The 20,747-nt window shown below is 41.4% G+C and overlaps 1 protein-coding gene across 1 annotated transcript; it reads left to right on the top strand.

The window, feature by feature from the left end:
- Positions 1-3,066: 3,066 nt before the first annotated feature.
- sncaip (synuclein, alpha interacting protein) lies at positions 3,067-19,580 on the top strand. The gene is made up of 12 exons (XM_083912327.1): positions 3,067-3,148; positions 9,202-9,289; positions 9,811-9,883; positions 9,978-10,540; positions 10,881-11,049; positions 11,131-11,417; positions 12,586-12,765; positions 13,581-13,694; positions 14,417-14,542; positions 17,182-17,351; positions 17,445-17,531; positions 18,087-19,580. Exons 2-12 carry the CDS (start codon positions 9,233-9,235, stop codon positions 19,045-19,047), a joined length of 2,787 nt encoding a protein of 928 aa, XP_083768453.1. The 5' UTR covers positions 3,067-3,148; positions 9,202-9,232; the 3' UTR covers positions 19,048-19,580.
- Positions 19,581-20,747: the final 1,167 nt, after the last annotated feature.

The raw sequence follows: 20,747 nt of genomic DNA on the forward strand, positions 1-20,747 counted from the left end.
AGATGAAGCCCAGGATCCTGAGAAAATGTCACTTTGTCCCTTTGTCACTTTATATCACCACTGCATCACGTTATTTAGTTGTATTGTAAACTTGTGCTGCTACACTTTACTGTACTTTACTGTAACTTACTTCAGTAAGGAAGGCTGCCACACTCCACTGTCACTTTATATCACCACTACATCCCTTATTTAGTGATAATGTAACTTACTGCTGCTACACTTTACTGTGCTTCACTGTAACTTAGTTCTGTAGGAAATGCTGCTACACTGTTTCACTTATCGCTCCTTATCACTTATTTAGTTTGTACTTATTTTATTTCAACATGCTGCTAAACTGCACACTGCGTATTGTTGTATATTGTATAAACCTACGTTTAACCACAATGTCTGTTGCACTCTGTCACACTTAGTTATTGTTTGATTTATTTGATGTTAGCACAATCATTTCCCTCAGGATAAATAAAGCTTCTTGAATCTTGAATCTTGAATCTTGAATCTTGAATCTCGTGTGTCAGGAAGACCAGCAGGAGGAGGACATGGATCCGTAGGGACAGGAGGACCAGGATCTGCAACCGATGTCATCACTGCACTGAACGGGCATCATCAGTCAGTGGGTTAACATGCAATTTAAAAACACAATTATATTCGGGTTAAGGGCATACGCCAGTTTCTCAAACACCATGTAAACACTGTACCCCGGGAAAATCTGAGTTTTCAAACCACAATTAACACCTAGTGAACTCCTTCAGTAACCGGAGTATTGGTGCATGTAAAGACGTTACCCGGGGTCAGACGGGGTCACGCTCATGCACACGCTCCGTAGGTTAACAGCCCCTCCCCACTCAGCTGCAGGGGTTTTTGACCTAGATATAGCATGTGAATGTTCTCATTTGTCAGGTCATCATTATCACCAAAGCAATTTCAGTCAAAAGCAACTGGACTTGGTTATTTGTCTAGGAAGACATTTCACCAACTGTCACTCTAACGACGGTCGTGGGGACTTTGGACCACAAAGGGTTCCAGTGACATCATCGGCCTTGTGAGAGGTTAAATACCTGGATCTCCACACCAGTTAGTTGGACCAGTCCCAGCCTGGTCCTGGTCCTGGTCCAGTCCCAGCCTGGTCAGATGCGTACATGAACTGATGAAGCCTCTTGGATGAGAGTAAATGTCTTCATAGACAAATAACCAAGTCCAGTTGCTTTTGACTGAAATTGCTTTGAGGACCCAGGTATAGAAAAGATCAGGAAGCAACTGGGCCGAAAACAACAGCGAGCTTTACCTTTAAACCCAGTGAGGACTTTACCATGGCGACTAACGTCACTACCAATGAGATCCGTTTAAAAAAAAATCTTTTAATGTTTATTTATACGTATGTACAGGATAATGATGTTTTTTCTGCTTTTCATAAATGTACGTTTAAGAATGTATAGTATAGTAGTATGTATTCCCAATGTAGAATGACATAATAAAATCACAGTTGAGACGATGAGATAAAGTGAATTGATTTTTTAAATCACGTTAAAGCAGCTCAAGACTTTAAAACAGAGACAAGGATGCTAAATGACTAAAAATAGATGCAAAACCACCACAAAAAGATGCAAAACCACCACAAAAATATGTTAAATGACTAAAAATAGATGCAAAACCACCACAAAAAGATGCAAAAATTACTCAAAATAGATGCAAAACCACCAAAAAAAGATGCAAAATGTCTAAGAGGAGATGCAGAACTAACACAAAAAATGCAAAATGTCTAAAAATAGATGCAAAACCACCACATAGAGATGCAAAATGACTAAAAAGAGTTGAATTTGAATGTGTCAGAGCTCCACTAGATGTCAGTGAAGAGGTCAAAGTGAGCTGAGGATGTGAAACCACAGTGCAGCAGCAGAGGTTCACAGGCTGTAATTATGAAAACATTTATAGACGGCTCTGTGTTTTTCTCCCGCGCAGAATCAAGTTATGGAACCGAATGGATGATGTCAAAAGTCTGAATGTGGAGGATGAATAAAGCCAAATCTCATATTTAGATATAAGCACACATATAACACAATCACATTATTAAAACATCACACACATAAAAACTATAATTGGGATTAAAAAAAATAATCCACAGTAAAATGAACTCAAAGTGCTCTACACTGACCTATAAAAGCAATTAAATTCTATTATTTAAAGAATATAGGTTACAATCAACTGTATGATTTATTTTTATCATTCTCATATATTTTATTGTCCTGGCCAGATATTAACAGCCTAAAACATGATAATAGTGGTTCAAATAATAATTTATAATAATAATAAAATACTACATTATGATTACAATTCCACTAATTCCAGGCTACATGTTCAAACAAGTAACAAATGCTCCTCAGGAGAGAAGTTTTACTGTAGTTTTTATTCTGAGGATAACGGACCGATGCAAAGATCATCTATTGAACTGATGAACCAGCAGGAACCAAAAACAGAAACTCTTGCAGTCAGCCAGACACACACACTGCAGCTTCACCTTCAACACAACTGAAATCATTATTGTTGAAGAAGATACTGAAGTCTGTTTTATTCAAATACCACAATGAAGTCATCATACTATCATACTACTTATGTCAGCTGTAATTAGGGGAATAACAGTCACGTGAGAAGTTCATTATTACTCATGCATTTTATTACAATGAGTAGTTGAGTTACTCTATAGATTCAGATTATTAAACATAATATAAATAAACTAAATTAAATTATTATTATTATTATTATTATTATTATTGATAAGGTATCTAGAAGTATATAAATACACTATACACTTTACTTCTCCATACCTCAAACATTACATACACAAACAACGCTCCCTTTTTTCTAACCACTGTGGTTCAGTGAAAAGTGCTCAGAGTGAGAGCTCGTCTCGTTTGTCCCTCTCTGCTGCCCATATGTCAAAGTCTTTGTGCTTTTCAAGACAGAGACGCGACACCAGAAAAAAAAAAAAACACACACACACACACGCACACACACACACACACACACACACACACACACACAAACACACAGACACATACACAGCTGGATCCAAGAACTAGTCCAGCTAGCGGCTCTGCTAGCTGCATCAACCCATCAAGCTCGCTCTTCTCCTCGGCTGCGTCACTTCCATAAGGTACCGTATCATTAAACTGCCCCGTTAACCGAGGGAGGGAACAGCTCTTTATGTCCCGGGGCCGGGGCTCGTTTTTACCGGAGCTTTCTGTCCTGACCTCATTTTCCTGCCCGGCTAGCTCTGTTAGCTCAGTTAGCTCCCACGTTAGCCTCTCTGGATGCTCATTAGAGAGCTAGCTTAAGCTAATTAGCCTCCCGCTGCTTCACGAGCAGCTATGAGAGGATTAAATCAGCTGTAAGAGCCGAAGACCCCACTTTCACTGGTTTTCTGCGCTGACATCGACATTTTGTTTTATTGTTATGCTTTATTAGCATAACATATTACTGGCTGCTCATTCTTATCCACTTACTGAAATAATATCAAGATTTCCTTTTCATTTAAAGGGAAATGAAGCCAGAATCAGACACATGTACATGTTAAATGTTGTTTTGTTTCACTTTCATCACTATGCAGCTATTGTAGTTTCACTAAATGTAATGTCACCATGAATCACAAGTAATCACAATAACAACAGCTTTAACTATGAATATGAGTCCCGAAGATAGAATGATTATTAGCTGGTACATATTCATAACTGCTCAGCTGGTCTTTTTCAAGCTTTTGTACCAACATTGATAATATATCATTTAACAGGTGAATTGTGTGCCAAAGGTGTAAAATAAAACTTTTGAAAATGTGTTTTTTAAATGCATTTTACTTAATAATTGGAAGACACAATTTGAGTGAAATAAATACACTATGATCATATCACGAGGCAATAGGGACTATTTGTCATTTACAGTGTGAAATAAAAGGTAAAAGTGTCATTTTTGTGAAGTTGAGGAGGTTTTTAAAACACTGCAGGAAAGAAAAATAACTAAAAATAGATGCAGAATCACCTCAAAAGATGCAAAATGACTAAAATCAGATGGAATACCACCACAAAAAGATGCAAAATGACTAAAAACAGATCCAAAACCACCACAAAAAGATGGAAAATGACTAAAAATACATGCAAAACCGTCATAAAAAGATGCAAAATGACTTAAAACAGATGCAGAATCACCTAAAAAGATGCAAAATGACTAAAAAACAGATCCAAAACATTATATAAAGATGCAAAATGATGAAAAACAGATGCAAAACCACCACAAAGGATGTAAAATATAAATTGTAGGTAAAAAGTAGGTTTACGCAATTTGCTGAACATATTGGCTTTCAGCGATCATTTTTTCTTGCAATTGTTTTGACTTTATTTTGGTAATTTCCTGGTGTCCCCTCAGAAGAACAAAGTGCAGTCGTCTCTCTGCATTTAGAGTGAGAAACTTCACTTAGAGCTGACACACTTGCTCATGTTACTGTGTGAAGGAAGGATTGATTTGGTGATTGTTGGAACAGTTTAAAGACTAGCTAAGACAGTTTTGGTGAGTTAGATTTAGTTCCTGTCCAGCTGAGTGACGTGTGTTTTCATGATTTAACAGATAATTAACTAACGTCTTAGTTCAGTGGAAGAGTCAAACTTGAATCCAGAAGGTGCACGCTTGTATTTCTCTGTTGAATAAGCGAAATAAGTGGAGGAATATGTCTTTATTCAAAGTTTGTGACTTTTTTTTGCTAATTCTTAGTGCAGTGAAGTTGCCGCTCCAATCTATGGTTCGGGAAATGCGCATATCTAGTTTCCCTTTGTAGAAAGAGCAACCCGGTCTCCTCCCTTCTGTCTCTTTGACTGTGCTCCAGAACAGCGTTTCATTCCTCGGACTGTTTTTGTGTCTCATCAGCTGTTCACATAAACACAGAAAGCCAACGGCCTCCTCCTTTTTTGTTGTTTTTGTTTCCTTCAGTCTTATTTTTGCCGTCGGCCTTCAGGCCCGAACTGTTGTTATCAAGGATGTTCGGCTCGCCTGTTTCTCAAAGCTGCAATCAGAGGTTTTTCTTTTGACCGGTTTAGCTCGGCGGTCGCTCCCACACAGACTGAAAACAAGTCTCTGACATGAAAAGGCTGCGAGTCTTTCTGAATACCCTGGGGCCGGGAAGGGAAGTTTCTTTATGTGAAAACATGAAGAAGACTCTTTCGATTTAATGTACAGAAAAAGAGCCATTTTTTAACTTATTTCTCCATTCATTTCTGTGACTAATGGTAACTTTTTTTTTTAAGAAGAAGAATTCCTTTATTAATCCCCTTGCGGGAAATACATTTTTTTCACTCTGTTATTATATTATTCAGGTTACACACACACAGGTCCGAAATACACACACATGCACGAACAGGACCTATATACATGCAATTAATGGAGATGAACTTGCACCTCTCCAGACACCAGTCCACACTCCATTTATGGTCCACACAGGGACTCGAACCGGTGACCCTACGGTTCCCAGCGGAGCTTCTGCCGCCCCAATCGCTGTGAATCAGGCTCCAGTGTAATTAAACTGGGCAATTAGCGATAATGTTCGCCCACTAAAAGTATTGAAATAAAGATGGAGAAGTGTTGTTACCGGTTTGTTCTGCTTTTAAAAAACTTCCTGAACGATGAGCTCTGAAGACAACAACTCCCATGATGCTTGGCCACGTCACCAGCACGGATGTATAAGAGAACTGGATAGCGCTGGCGGCGGAGCTGCTTCAGAAGCTGCTGAGAGGAGCACGAAGACATAAAAGTTTAAGAGACGACCGGTTCTACTTTCTCCAGGGTTTATGTAGAGACTAGGACTATTTAAAGTGGATCAATCAATTAAGTAATAGTTCAAAATGAGAGACTTCCTGTTTAGCGCTCCATGAACTTGAATGGGGATGAAACCATTAATCTTGTGGGTTTTTCTTGATTTTCAAAATGTTGTTGGACCAATTAGAGCTACGCCTAATGATTATTTTCATTGTCAGTCGTTTCCTTCATTCAACGATGAGTTGTTTGGTTATAAAATGTGATAAAATGGTGAAAAGTTTGGATCAGTGTTTCCCAAAGAACCAGATGACGTCCTCAAATGTGTCAAAGATCTTCAGTTTCCTGTCACAGAGGAGGAAAGAAAGCAGGAAAAACTCGCATCTGCACTTTTCTCTTCCTAAAAAAAAGACTCAAACTGATTCATCGTTTAAATCTGTTCTTCCCTTTCTGGCATGTCTCACAGCATTTAGTAAAAATGTGAACATGACCAACTCCTCCTCCCTCCAAAGTCCCCCCCTCCCCCCGCCTGACCTCTGATGCTCCCTCCTCCCCCACACGTGCACTGAAAAAAGTGAGCAGCGCACGTGAAACGGCTGGTTTGTTTAAACTACCCGTGAAGTTAGCCCTGACGCTTACGCTAATGTTCCTTGCACAATCACCACCGTATTACAGAACTATAGTAAGTGATAACTGATAGCATCTGGATGCTGCGTTATCTCCTGTAATGCTGCGTTCTAGTTCAAACTAAAAGGACCTGTCCAGCAGAAACTCCTCCACCATCTCATCTCTTTTTAGCTCCAGATGAAGCTGCATCAGCCTCCACCATCTCATCTCTTTCTAGCTCCAGATGAAGCTGCATCAGCCTCCTCCATCTCTGGAAAACAGACCCCATGTTGACTGGCATCGCCTCTGGACGCATCAGTTCTTCGCCGTTCCTCGCTCTCTCACAGACTGCTCTGTCGCGGGACGCTGAGACGATGACAGGCAGGAAGCTTAACCAATCATTTTATTAGGACCGAATGAAATGATTGGTACGACGTTTATCAGAAATATATGAGAACTGAATATTGGTGCGTTTCAACAACTGGAGGATTTCTTTTACATTTTAGTGTGCCTTACGTTTATTAGGAGTATTTCAGGATTACAAAAGAAAAGTGTAAACCTGCCAGAAAGGGAAGAATTGCTTTAATATTTGACAACTTATCAGTTATTCCATTAATCGGCTGCTCTAGGACAGCTTGATGAGGAACAGATTTTTTTTCTCGAGTTGTTACGCTCGAAAACACGTCTCCACTAAGAAATACGTCTGTTTCTCTATTTAAGTCAATGAAAAAAGTATATTTGGGCCACATGACATCACTTGACTGACAGGAAGTTATAATTCCACCAAAATTGGCTTCAAAGTCTGGTCACTAGAACTGCAACTATCGATTATTTTGGATTATATCAAATGTGATAAAATGGTGAAAAGTGCGGATCAGTGTTTCCTCAAAGAACAAGAGGACGTCCTCACATGAGTCGAAGATCTTCAGTTTACTGCATCACCAAACTGCATCTTCTCCATCATTTTATGGTGTGAACTGAAGCATAAAATGACATCATTTGTACGTTTTGAAAAGTCCGAACCCCAAAGTCATTCAGCCGATAATGATATGAAACAGAGAAAAGGCGGCGCAGATGTTCGGCTCTCGCGCTTGATTATCTGAAAACAAGAATGCAATTATGATAAATGATGTCCATTAATCAACTCTTTTGGTCAGATTCATTACACACAGCAGCTCAGTGTTGTTCAGTGTGTTGCTTCGTGTTGGTGCTCGCTGCGTCTTTAAATCCTGCGAGTCACGCTGCTCTCTGATCGCTCCTGATTATCCTGCTGTTTGTCGCCTTTGATCACGACAGCTCAGGCGCTTGAAAGCATTTTGAAACCTGCAGTTTTACGGAGCAGGAAAGCCTTTTTGTGAGGTGGTAAATCTTCCTTCAGAGTAAAAGTCCCGTTTTGTTATTTCCACTGTTTCCCCGTTATTCACCGGGCACATGTTTGCCATCTCAGTGAGGACAGACAGAAACTTTTCTCTCTTTTCCTGCTACTTTCTGTGTGTTATCGCTGCTGATCAGATCACTGTAACATTCATACACACCAGTTATTTTCTCTATCATATTGAAGGATATGATGCTGCTGCAGGCGTGGATCTGTTGACTGGATCTCTTCAAGGTCAGAAACTTTCAGGAACTTTTAAAACAGAAGAATAGATATACTGTGTATATATTTAGATATAGTAGGGCTGTAGAGTACGGTCTAAAATGTATATCACGGTAACAGTATTACATCACGGTATATTTTTTTAAAAGTTTGAGGCTTTTGTTTTTTACTTGGGTATTTTCTTTTCATGCTACTTTGTTCTTCTACTCCACTACAGGTCAGTGGGAAATATTCTACTTTTTACTTTACCAGTTTAGATTTTTGCTTCACAAGGTTGCAGAGGACACACAGGCTTCACAGTGACAGTTATAAACTCACACTTCTCTGTCCATTCGCTGTTGAGCTGACGGTTTTCTGTGTCAAACTTCAAAACTTTATTTTTTTCAAAGTAGAAAGAAACATTGTGAAATGATAGCAAGAACGGAGCTTGGCGAGCTGTTGCCAAGAGGATTCAGAAACCCACGAAGAAGAGCGAAGTGGAAGAGGGCGGAGATTTTACATGCTTTATTTTTTCATGCTTGGATTATTGTAACACACTTTATGTTGGTATCAGAAAGAGCTCCCTTCACCAACTCCAACTAGTGCAGAACGCTGCGGCACAAATTTTAACACCAACAAATATAAGCACATCACTCCTGTGCTTGCTCATTTACATTGGTTACCCCTAAAGTTCCGTATTGATTTTAAAATTTGAATGGTCACTTTTAAAGCACTACATGGCCTAGCTCCAAAATATATTACAGATTTATAGACCCCCTATGTGCCTGGGCGTTCCCTCGGATCGGTGGATGCAGCTCTGCTGGTTGTTCCTAGATCCCGACTTGTGACCAAAGGAGACCGGGCCTTTGCTGTGCAAGCCCCAACACTGTGGAACTCTCTTCCTACTGAGATCAGACTCACCACAACCCTACCATCTTTTAAATCCCTTCTTAAAACCTTTTTATAGGAAAGCGTTTATGAATATTTCATTTGATGCTAAGTTTTATCATTTCTCTTTGGCCTTTTAATATTTTTTCCTTATTTATTGTATCCTCCAGTGTTTGTTTGATGCTTTCTTGATCCCAGTGTCTCATTTGTTGTTTCTGTTGATTTGGGTTTGGTCTCATGTTCTGTTTTGGAAAGCACTTTGTAACTTTGTTAAGAACTTTGCTATAGAAATAAAGTTTACTATTATATAATGTATATAACTGTGCATGTGCGTGTCTCTGCAGCTGCTGCTGAGACTGATGATGAGGTGTGAGGATGGAGGCTCCTGAATACCTGGACCTGGATGAGATCGACTTCTCTGATGATTCAGTGGTCAGTGTGATGAAGTGAATTATTCCAATATTAATCCCTAACGATTTGGATTCACCATTTTCCTTTACAGCGCTGCAGGTTTACTTGGTTTTCCACCTGTGACTGACTGGAAAACGTTGAATATATTTTATCAAACTGTTTAAGTGTTTAAAAAGTTTAGTAGTTGAGAAATTTGCTCTTGGTGTTTAAAATGATTAATTATTTGTTTTTATTTCATGCTTTCAGTCGATTCTAATTTGTTTCTTGTTTTATGTTTTGATTGTTCAAATTGTAACAGATTTTTCGACTCAACTGCAAAACTACTTTACCATTGGGTATTAATAAAGTAACCTGAACCTGAACAAAACAGCATAAAACTACTGCATCAGCTACTATTTTCATGCTTATATCTACTTACATGTTAGACCAATACGAGCTACTTCCTGGTCCAGTCTGTCTGTATGTAGAGCATCATAACAACTCCTGCAGTGAACTCTCGTCTTAATATAACTGCTGCCCTGCTGTTGTGTCTTTTCCTGCAGTATTCTGTGACGTCTCTGAAGAGCATCCCAGAGTTGTCCAGGAGGAGCGATGTCCCGGCCGAGGAGAGACCAGGTCACTCATTTTCATACGAGTACATCGTAGTTAGTATTTCTCTTTTCGCCTCAACGCAGCTTGCTGACTAAACTCCCGTCTGCTCCTCCTGCAGCTCCAGCCATCAACTGGAGTCGCGGGGGTTCCTCCCACGGTGGCGGGGGAATCAAACCCACGGGGCTTGCAGAGGTCCACAGTAAATTCAGGCCCGTGAAGAGGGTCTCCCCTCTCAAACACCAACCAGAGACCACCGATTCTGACTGTGACGGTAAAGTCCAGGGGCCTGGGGAGCCAGGGGAGGCCAGTAAGGACGACCTCGGCTCCGACAAAACAAGTCATGCCTCCACCTCCTCTGATGGGCCGGGAGGGAAGGCGAAGGGCGTGGGCGGCACTGGGGACAACCCACAGGCTCTGTTTGGGGAGCTGGAGCACTACGATCTGGACATGGACGAGATCCTGGACGTGCCTTATATCAAGTCCAGTCAGCAGATGTCCACGCTGCCTCGCGTCCCCCATGACAAGCGCTCTGTGACGGGGAGCAACCTGGGCGGAGGCAACCTGGGCGGAGGCAACCTGGGCGGAGGCACCCTGGAGAGGACCAGAGGAGGAGGGCTGAAGAGCTCCACTTTACCCCACAACGAGCCACTGAGCCTGGGCAGCAGCAGCTCACAGACTTCGGTACTTCAAACCTAATTCTTTGAATACTTTTTATTTTTGAATCCATGTGCAGTCCATAGAGACTCATGATGTTCAAACTATAGAAATACATCTGGAATTCAGTTTAATTTTGTACCAAGAAAAAATACTTTAAATGACAATATTTATTCGTCATACCTGCTGAATGAAAACAATCAGAGACACATTAAAGGTTTCACAACCACATGTTCTCACTGGTCCTAAGGTCAGCTTTATCGGGTAAACACGTTGACGGTCTTCCTCCTCTGTTTCAGTATAATCTGAGCTGCATTAATGAATGATTTAATCAGCTGTAATGTTCATATTCCTGTGTTCCCTGCAGTATTGTGTTCTGTCTCCGGTGAAGTGGTCAGACCTTAGGAAGTCCAAGTCCATGGATCCAGACCTCCACCACCTCCACCGCCCCCCGGCAGGAGGAGGCTACCAGTCGGAGTTGCTTTCCTCCGGGCTGCTCAGCTGCTCCTCCTCCCTCTCTTCTTTCTCTGATGCAGGTACGATATATAAAAACACTGTTTCTTCTCCTCTGTTAAGCCACTGTCGTGTCATGAGTGAAGTTATGGTGTGACTTCCAGACAAGCTGCTGTCTGCGCGGGTCTACCCAGACTCCCAGAGCCAGAGGTCGGCCGTGGAGCCGCCAGGAGGCCCAGGGATGATGTTTCCCCTGCCCGGGTGCAGCGTGGGCAGGCAAGACGCCTCCAAGCCCAGGGCTCCTGGACCAGGAGGAGGAGGAGCAGGAGGCAGCGGTGGGCTAAGGGGGTTCGGAGGAGTTGGAGGAGCAGGAGGAGGGGAGGTGGACGAGGAGACGAAAAAGAACCAGAACATCATGAACATTGTCAGAGAAGGACAAATGTCCCTGCTGGTGAGTGTCACGCTGAAACCTGAACTTTAGACGAAGATGCTTATTAGATTCAGTCAGATTTTAGATTTGATTTGTTTAATTCCTATCTTGTGTGTTATGTTGCCTGCTCTCAGCGCAAGGGATCATTGTTCCACACGGTCCGTTTTTGCGGATGCACGCCAGTACAGTCCGTAAAAGGCAGAGAATGTCCAAAGTTTGGGATCATTTCACACTTAAAAAGAAGCCAACAAGGGGCAATGTGTCCACTGTTAACTAGAACTGTTCTACCACAACAGCACAACATCGAAGATTCAGGGTCTGAACAGTGCATTGTCAACGCCACTTCACCGAGCGCCGCTATTATGGTTTAACGAGGGTCCCTGCTAACTGGGGTTGCCATTGTGAAAGCAGATGTTAAAAACAGGAAGAGAATGCGTAGCTGTCCTTGTGAATGCCTCTGTTTACTTTTTCATGAACATTTAAACATGACGTCACCTCCCTGATCAGTCTTTATAGTTTTGTTTGATTAAATGCATCAGTGGTGTTTTGTACATTGCTTGTTGTTACGGTAAATAGGAAGAGAGGGACTCGCTCTTCCTGATAATATCTGTTTTTGATTAATTTTCTAAATAAATCTATTTGTCTTTGAAACCTGTTTGAATAAACAGAGAATTTTATGCACCACTTTGAATTGTTTAAATAGTAAACTTATTCATGGTAATTGTGACCGTATTGCCTACAACACACACACATCTAATCTCTCTCTCTCTCCCTCACACGAGTGCACACAAAAACACAAACACACACACACACACCCATCCCTGTGTAAGGTTACCACACCAAATAGGCCTACCCCAGACATAATATATTATTAGTTAGGAATGGTGAGTAATAATGCAAAATTAGCTTTTTCTAATTTTGTTTTATTTTTTTGCGAAACAATTTTTCATCCGATTACTCGATTAATCGTTGGAATAATCAGTAGAATACTCGATTACAAAAAGATTCAATAGCTTCAGCCCTACTTTAATCCTTTTAACTCAAAATGTTTTAGTCCAGTCCAGCGTCACGTCATCGTCTCGTCTTAGCCTTGAAAAAAAGGTCATTGACGAACATATTTCATCATAATTACCATTGATGAAATGAACACATCTGATTCATGTCTTGTATCCACCTCCTCCTCCTACAGCCTCACCTGGCGGCAGACAACCTGGAGCTGATCAGGGATGAGGACGGGAACAACCTGCTGCATATTTCGGCCTGTCAGGGTCACGCTGACTGTCTGCAGCATCTCACCTCTCTGATGGGGGAGGACAGTCTCAACGAACGCAACAGCCAGCAGCTCACCCCAGCTGGGCTGGGAGTCAAGGTGTGTGCGTGCATTGGTGCGTGTGTGCTTGTGTGTGTGTGTGTGTGTTTGTGTGTCTGTGTGTGTGTGCTTACTCCAAAAGTGACATCTGAGCAGACATTAGCTTTTTATAAAGATAAGAAGCCATTTGAACTGTAGATAGATAGATAGATAGATAACTTTATTTTTCCCCGAGGGGAAATTAGGTCATCGTAGCAGCGGTACAAAGCAATCAGAAGTACTAAAAATAAAAGAAAATACAAAATATGAACAACAATAAAAGTACAGTATCGCAGATAAACACTATATTACTGTATGAAGTATTCTGTAGAAAACTGTTTTATTTAAAGAGATTCTGTAGGTTAACAAAAAAAAAATGCAAGGCAATAGCTGCCTGCTGTAAATCTATTTGCTCCTCACAACTTAAGATGCAAACAGAAAAAATCTCAATTTTGTACCTGCGGGTGTAATTATTGATCAGAAAACATCTGGAAGCTAACGAGGACATGCAGACATTTGATTGACTGCTGGCGGTGGGTCAGTGAGGTCATAAAGTGTTAAGATGGAGGATTGTGTTTAAAAATGAGCAGCGTAACTTCTGAGTGGGTCCTGTTTTGTTTTGCCCTGCTGTAGAAACCAGGCTCTTGATTGGCTGCCAGAAAGGAAGTGTGTTATCTGGAGACAAGCTGGGCAGCTGCGTCCTGATTGGCTCTTATCAACGAGCCTGTTGTTTATTCACTCAGATTAACGGGATGACAGATTTAAAGCCACCTGAAGCCTCACTGAAACATGTAAACTGTGTGTGTTTATGTGTGTGCGTGTGTGTGTGTGTGCAGAACGGTCATCTGGAGTGTGTGCGGTGGATGGTGAGTGAGACAGAGGCTATCGCAGAGCTGAGCTGCACCAGAGAACATCCCAGTCTGATCCACTATGCTGCCCGCTACGGACAGGTAACTAACAGAAACACATGCGGAGGGCGGATACACAAACATACCTTCCTAAAATATACAAAAACGATACCACAGCTAGAAAAAACTAAAACATCATCAAAGGTAACAGAATAAAATACTTTATTAGGCTACAACTCTTTTCAACAGGCATAAGCATGTAGAAAAGTGATATTTCAGTCGGCTCTGTCTCCATGCAGTGTGTGCTGCAGCTCACTTAACTTAATCAGTATTAATCACGCATCAAAAATAATAGTGTCTTCAAGGTTTTATTGTACTTATACCGCCACAATACTGTCTCTCATCCACTGCCATATCATACATGTCGTCATCGGACCTTGTAGCATTCTTCATTCTTTCTCTTCATTCACAGTATTTTTCAGAGTTTGCTGCAGACATAGTAGCCTGCACGGCCTGCAGCAGCGCCTGTGTTGATCCTGAAGTGATAGGGCTCAACAGGGAGTGTAAAACTGAAGTCTCGCTTTTACCTGCTTTTATAGGTGCAGACTTCAGGGCATCTCTAACTACAGACATGCTCAAAATCAAAAGTGTATAATGAATTATTTTAGAGATTTTCCGAAATAAAGTCTCTCAAAGTGTTTGATTCAACTCGATAAGAGAAAAGCAAAGAAAATAATCACAACACACATCGAATTGGTCACGTGACCTGCATGCACAACATGGTAGCATTTAATGTGTGTGTCTGTGTTTCTTTCTTTCTGCAGGAGAAGGTCTTGTTGTGGTTGCTTCAGTTCATGCAGGAACAGGCGATCTCTCTGGACGAAGTGGACCAGAACGGAAACACGGCGGTGCACGTGGCAGCTCAGTACGGACACCTCACCTGTATACAGGTGTGTCACTGCTGCAGACTAAACCATCATCACAACTGAGCTGTTTTCTCTCTCTTTCTGTCACAATATGAGACGTTGATATCAGGATTGTTGTCAGAAGAATTATCACAATATCATGGTTATTATTCATATCTGAACCTAGAACATCCTGGAACACATTAATAAGGTGGTAATTAAAATGGACGGAGGTATTCATCTCATAATATTAATGGGTAATGTCATTAAAACAATTGTCTTAGCTCCTCTGGACTACTGTTCAACACCATGCCTGGACAGACCATTCAAGAAAGTAGCAAAACATCTCCTAGCTCTAATGGATGCTGCATCCCTCATCAACATATATAATCATTAAAGGGAAACCATGTAGCCTTTGAGGTCATTTATTACCTCAAATCAACGTCTTCATTCATAAATAAGTAGGGTTGGGTACAGAAACACGGGGCCTACATGACACTGTCGAGACGGACGTTACAGGGTACAGAACCGTGGGGAAGTTCTGCTGGTAGTTTGTTCCAGTTGTGTGCAGCATAACAGCTGAATGCTGCTTCACCATGTCTAGTTTGAACTATGTGCTCCACTATCTGACCTGAGTCAGTAGATCTCAGAGCTCTACTGGGTTTATATTCTACTAACATGTCATTCATGTATTCTGGACCAAAACCATTCAGTGATTTGTAAACCAGTAGTAGAACTTATAAATCTATTCTGTAGCTGACTGGGAGCCAATGTACAGTCTTAAGAACTGGGCTGATGTTATCCGAGCTCTTTGTTCTGGTTCAAACTTCAGCTGCAGCTGTTTGATCCTTAGGTCCTTAGGTCCCTCAGATCATTTGATCCATAAGCTAATAATAAAAAGTAGTATCAGAAGAAGAAACTAACTCCGTCATATATATAAAAAGCTTAGGCTTTATTAATTTCAACTTTAAATTTGCCTCAATAATAAAAGACGTTCTTTAATGGCGTCGACTGTTTTAATAGTATCAATATCGGCACTGGCGAATCCAGAAAACGAGGGTAAACAGCTACTTGGCACATAGCGCCTGCCGTAGTTGCAACACACGTTGGGAAAAGAGAGGCACTAGAGAAAACTATTAGTTGTATAGTTATAATATGATAACATCTCATTTAATGTGATGAACAAGTACAATAATGAGTTTACTGAATACTGAGGATTGTTCTGGATACAAATATGGAGTTTACCACAGCTGGAAGGGGCTGGAAAAGACTGAAAATGCACCTGGAAAAGCTTGAAAAGTGCTTGAATTTGACTTTGGGAAAAGCTGCAAGAACCCTGTATGTTATTTAATGTAATAAGCACTGAAGTGTATATATGCACAGGTGTCGGGGGCAGACTCCAGGAAGCTGAATAGCTGTGATTTGTGGAGATCCCAATAAATACAATCCTGCTTCTGTGTCTCAGGATCAAACATGATATTATTTGGAATGTGTCGTACAGAGTGGAGCTAATGTTCCCGAGCCTTTTTTAATTCCTGGTCCTGGTCGGTGGCTCCCTCAGCTGCAGGAGCAGCGGATGTTATCAGTCTTGTCTGCTTCCTGTCGGGCCTACAGTGAAAACACTGATGGCTAACGATCTGCTGCTGATAAAAGATCTGCTTTCTCTCAGCAGAATGGAGCAGAGCTGTAGCTTGCTGTGGGAGGAGAGATGTAATGTTTCTAATGTGACCAGCAGTTAACGGGTTAAATCTCTGTTCAGGGTTCCTACGCAGTATGGAAAAGTATGGAATTTAAAAGTATGGACATAAAAAAAAAAAGAGTCTGGGAAAATGTTTGTGTTGTTTCAAGACTATTCCCTCATTTTTGTAGTAGCGGAGATGAGTAACTGTTCAAAAAAATCAATGACACTGTGAGACTTCTCAAAAGTTCTAACACAGTTGATGGACTTTATTGGCTTCCTGGGAAACACGGTCAAAAAAGCATCCCAAGATCACTTAGCATAGTGTTTTAAAGGGATGTACTAACAACTATGGCATTCAATTCATACGTAGCAGATCTGTATTCACATCATTCCTTATTTGGAAGGACTTTCAAGTTTAGCAGTGTCTCCATACTCAACAACTTCTATCAGACCAAGTAAGACTATTTCCTGATCCTGTTTAAAGGTCTCCATGTCCCCAGAGACAGAACACCTGGCAACTGTCAGCCTGTCAGCCTGCTGTTTCAGCCAGAACTTTGCAATCTTAAACAAAATATATTAATATATACAAATCAAAACAAGCTTACTAATGCAACACAGCCGTCCTGTAGACGATATGAAACTAATCAAGAATGGTGTCGGGTTACCATAGTTACCGTTTGCCGTGCGACTGAGATTCTCATTTATTGAATTTCTTCCATATGTGTCTTCTACATTTAATTTATGATTTTTTTATTTTATTAAGTATGTTTACTCCATCTGAAGCCAATGAATCAAAGATTCATGTTTTCTTTAGTAGTACCTGGTTAATTGTACGTCCCTGCTGTTCCTGTCTGTAGTGTTAAAGGTTCACAGTTATGCATTTCACTCTTTTAGCCTTTAGCTTGAATAAAATGCTGTGCTGTAAAATCCACCGAGAAGTCCAGAAATTTGAGTCTGGAAAGGTTTTGAAAATGTGTAGGAACACTGCCTGTTTCTGTGCCAGACTCTGGTGGAGTACGGCTCCAACGTGACGGTCCAGAACCAGCAGGGGGAGCGGCCCTCCCAGAGTGCCGAGAGACAGGGACACACCACCTGCGCTCGCTACCTGGTTGTCGTGGAAACCTGCATGTCGTTGGCCTCGCAGGTCGTTAAACTCACCAAACAGCTCAACGAGTAAGTCGGAAATAATCAATGGAAGTGTAACGGAATGCACTTTAATATTCGTTTTATTTATGGCGAATTATATCTTCATTATCAAACATGCAGACAGGCAGCAGACAGGTTAACTCTACAGAAGCAGCTGCAGAGACTGATGGAGCCCAACAAAGAGGGGACACCCTCCAGATCCCCCAGGTAACACACACACACACACACACACAGAAGGCACGTTAACTTTTAGGTCCAATGTGGCGCTGGAATGTCCTCTCACTCGGCGTGTCTCCATTACAAAAAAGGACCCCAGAGGGATTTACCAGAGTCCGAAAGGGACGTATCTCTGAATGTGTTTGGTTCGTCGGGTGATCATTGATACACTAGAGCGGCGCTTCAGCACTTCTGTCTCCAAGTGAGAAATACAGAATAGTTGCAGTGTCTCTCAACTTTCGTTCACCATTTAATTAATTTTGGTGCAGAACCTTCCGTTCGACGCCCTACGAACCTGTTGGTAAAGTAATTTTAATAGTAATAATAAATCTTCTCTTAATCTGTTTGGCTCAGTTTGTTCTAAACCAGCACAAATATTGCACACATTATAATTTAACAATTATCGGAAGGTACTCTAATGAATATTTGTGTATTTCTGTCATCTACACTTATTACTAAATCATATTAGTATGTTTGTCTCTGTAGTCTTAGTAATGATAACAGACATTAATAACAAACACACTTGTCTTCCTCTTTGGACTCCAGCTCCCATCAGCCCTCAGTGGAGGCATGGCCAGAGATGATGTTGACGGCGGAGGGCACTCCAGGTGACGGCTGGTTGGTCCGTCAGGGTGGCGTGGGCCCAAACCCTGTGCTGCGGCAACTGCTGGGGAAGGACATGTCGGACGCGCTGTGTCCCAGGGAGAGGCTGCCCCCGGCGGGCGGCCCCGGGGCCCCCGGCGCCCGTAGGACAGGGCTCGTCGAGAGGAGAGAGCTCAAACTGGCGAGACTCAAACAGATCATGCAGCGCTCTCTGAGTGAATCAGACTCTGACGGTTATCCACCGGAGGAAGGTAAAAGTCAAGCGGCCTCGGCCTCAAACACGCTGCGACCTGATAGGCCGTCCCACCTGCCCATCACAGAGGAGGAGCCGGCGTCCAACCACCTTAACCTAATGATGAAGAAGCACCTCCCCTCCTCCGCCTCCTCCTCCACGGCGGATAGGAAGCTGGCGTTTTCTCTCAGCGGGTCAAAGTCTGCAGACAGCGTCGGTTTCAACCCCTCCCCCACCTCGAGCGACCCAGAGGCGGCAGATGCCAAAACACCAGAAGCTCCCGGAGACCTCCACGACGGCCAGAAAGTGGCCACCAGCCCCAAGAGCGCCCTGAAGTCGCCCTCGTCCCGCAGGAAGACGTCTCAGAATCTGAAGCTGAGGGTCACCTTCGACGAGCAGGTCCAGTCCAAGAGCTCCAATCAGGACGCAGAGCAGACCAAAGTGCATCATGGGAAGGAGAGGACTGCGGCAGGGAGCTCTGAAAGCAAGCGGCCGTTCGGGGCGTTCCGCTCCATCATGGAGACACTGAGCGGAAACACGAACCACAACAACAACAGTGGCGGCGGTCAGTCGGGCTCCACCTGTCAGAACTCACCTGGCAGGAAGTCTGAGAGTAAAGGCAGCCCCGGAGGAGGCGGGGCTAAAGGCAAGAGCAGAACCAGTAACGTTTAACCGACGAGTCCCTACTGACGAGCCCCTACTGACGAGCCCCTACTGACAGAGCAAACACAAATCGATCAACACAAAAACACAAACGACACATCCAGAGATATGAACGTCCATAAATGCATTTAGAAATCAAATTAAAAACACACAACATCCTCGTCTCCTCTCTTTAGGTCTAAAAAAGCGTTTTATCTGTAGCTACAGTTTGTTTTTTTGTGGTGGAGAAGCTGACTTTGCTTTTTTATCCCAGTCACGTCAGCTATTCACAGGCGGAGCAGCTCTCGTAAACAAAGGGAGTGTTTACGAGCCGCGTCCTGCCACTTTGTCCCTTCGAATACAGGAAACTTTGTTCAAAGGACAAACAAAGAAAGGGAAAAAAAGTTTGTCTTACTGTCTCGAGTTCACACCTGGACCACAAACATAGTTCTATATAAATATATATATAAGTACTAAATTAGAGAGTAAAATTAACGTCTATCAGTTATTTATAACTAAATAATCGTCCGATTCCTGTCTTTTTCCGGAGCTTTCAGCAGTTTCTTCTGGTTTATATCGAGTCAAAATTGAGATCACGATTATTTTACACAATTGTAAACATTACATTTAAGGATGAAAAATAAATGATTTACATAAATAATAAATAAAAATAAATATGATCAAAATAAATAATAAGTTTAAATATAATTTCACTGAAAAACGAATAAAAACAATAAATATATATGTGTATGTATGTGTGTATGTAAATATGCATTCAAATAAAAAAAATACAAATAAATTAGATAAAAATGATCCACTAACACAAACAAAAGCTCTTTGTTTTAGGAAATTATATCGAACATATTCCAGTCAGTAGTGGGCAAAAGTCGTCAAAACGAGAACATTGTGAAACTGAATGCGGCACAATAATCATTTTATCTTGTTTATATATTTTTCATAATCATTGGGAGCCGGAAATTCTAATTATTAATAAATTTCAATATATCAATAACTACCATTTGAGGGTCAATTATGAACTGAAAAGCTTTTAATATAAATTCAACAATTTAAAATCAAAATGAGTTAGATCAAAATAAAAAACTCTGCCTCTAAACATTTTTAAAAGTGGATTGTTTTAAACTAATTGGAAATAAATGAGATAGATAAAGTAATATATAAATGCATATACACTGAACATCATCACTTCCAACGGATAACTGAAAATGTTCAAAATTTTGGTAAATTATATTCAACATATTCCAGTCAGTAAGGGGGATCGTTGGGAGCCAGAAATTCAGAAATTCTAATTATTAATAAAATTAGATTATTTGATAAGAACTATTCCACTCCAGTGAGAAGGTTTCTCATGTTCTTTGCCTGTGATGTGGACTTTAGGGGGTTTTCTTCTCCATCTGAAGGACTGAAAAAACAAAAACAAACCACGTTCTGTTGCTCAGGTGTTTGTGACGCCGTTGCTCAGAGACCACAGATCACTACAGAGTGAATTAGAAGAGCCTGCGTGTGTTTTAACGTGTTAAACGATCCTGAAACCATCGTTTACACGGACAGACTGGAGGAAGTGTGTGCGTGTGTGTGTTAATCAACTTTTCACACATGTTTAGGCCACAATTGTATCTAACACTAAAAAGTGTTACGGAGATAGAAGATATATGTTTCTCTGCCACTCTCTGTTACTGAACCCAAGTATTAATATTTATGTTTATGCACAC

The sequence above is a fragment of the Echiichthys vipera genome, assembly GCF_963691815.1.
Source record: "Echiichthys vipera genome assembly, chromosome: 4".
Taxonomy (NCBI): domain Eukaryota; kingdom Metazoa; phylum Chordata; class Actinopteri; order Perciformes; family Trachinidae; genus Echiichthys; species Echiichthys vipera.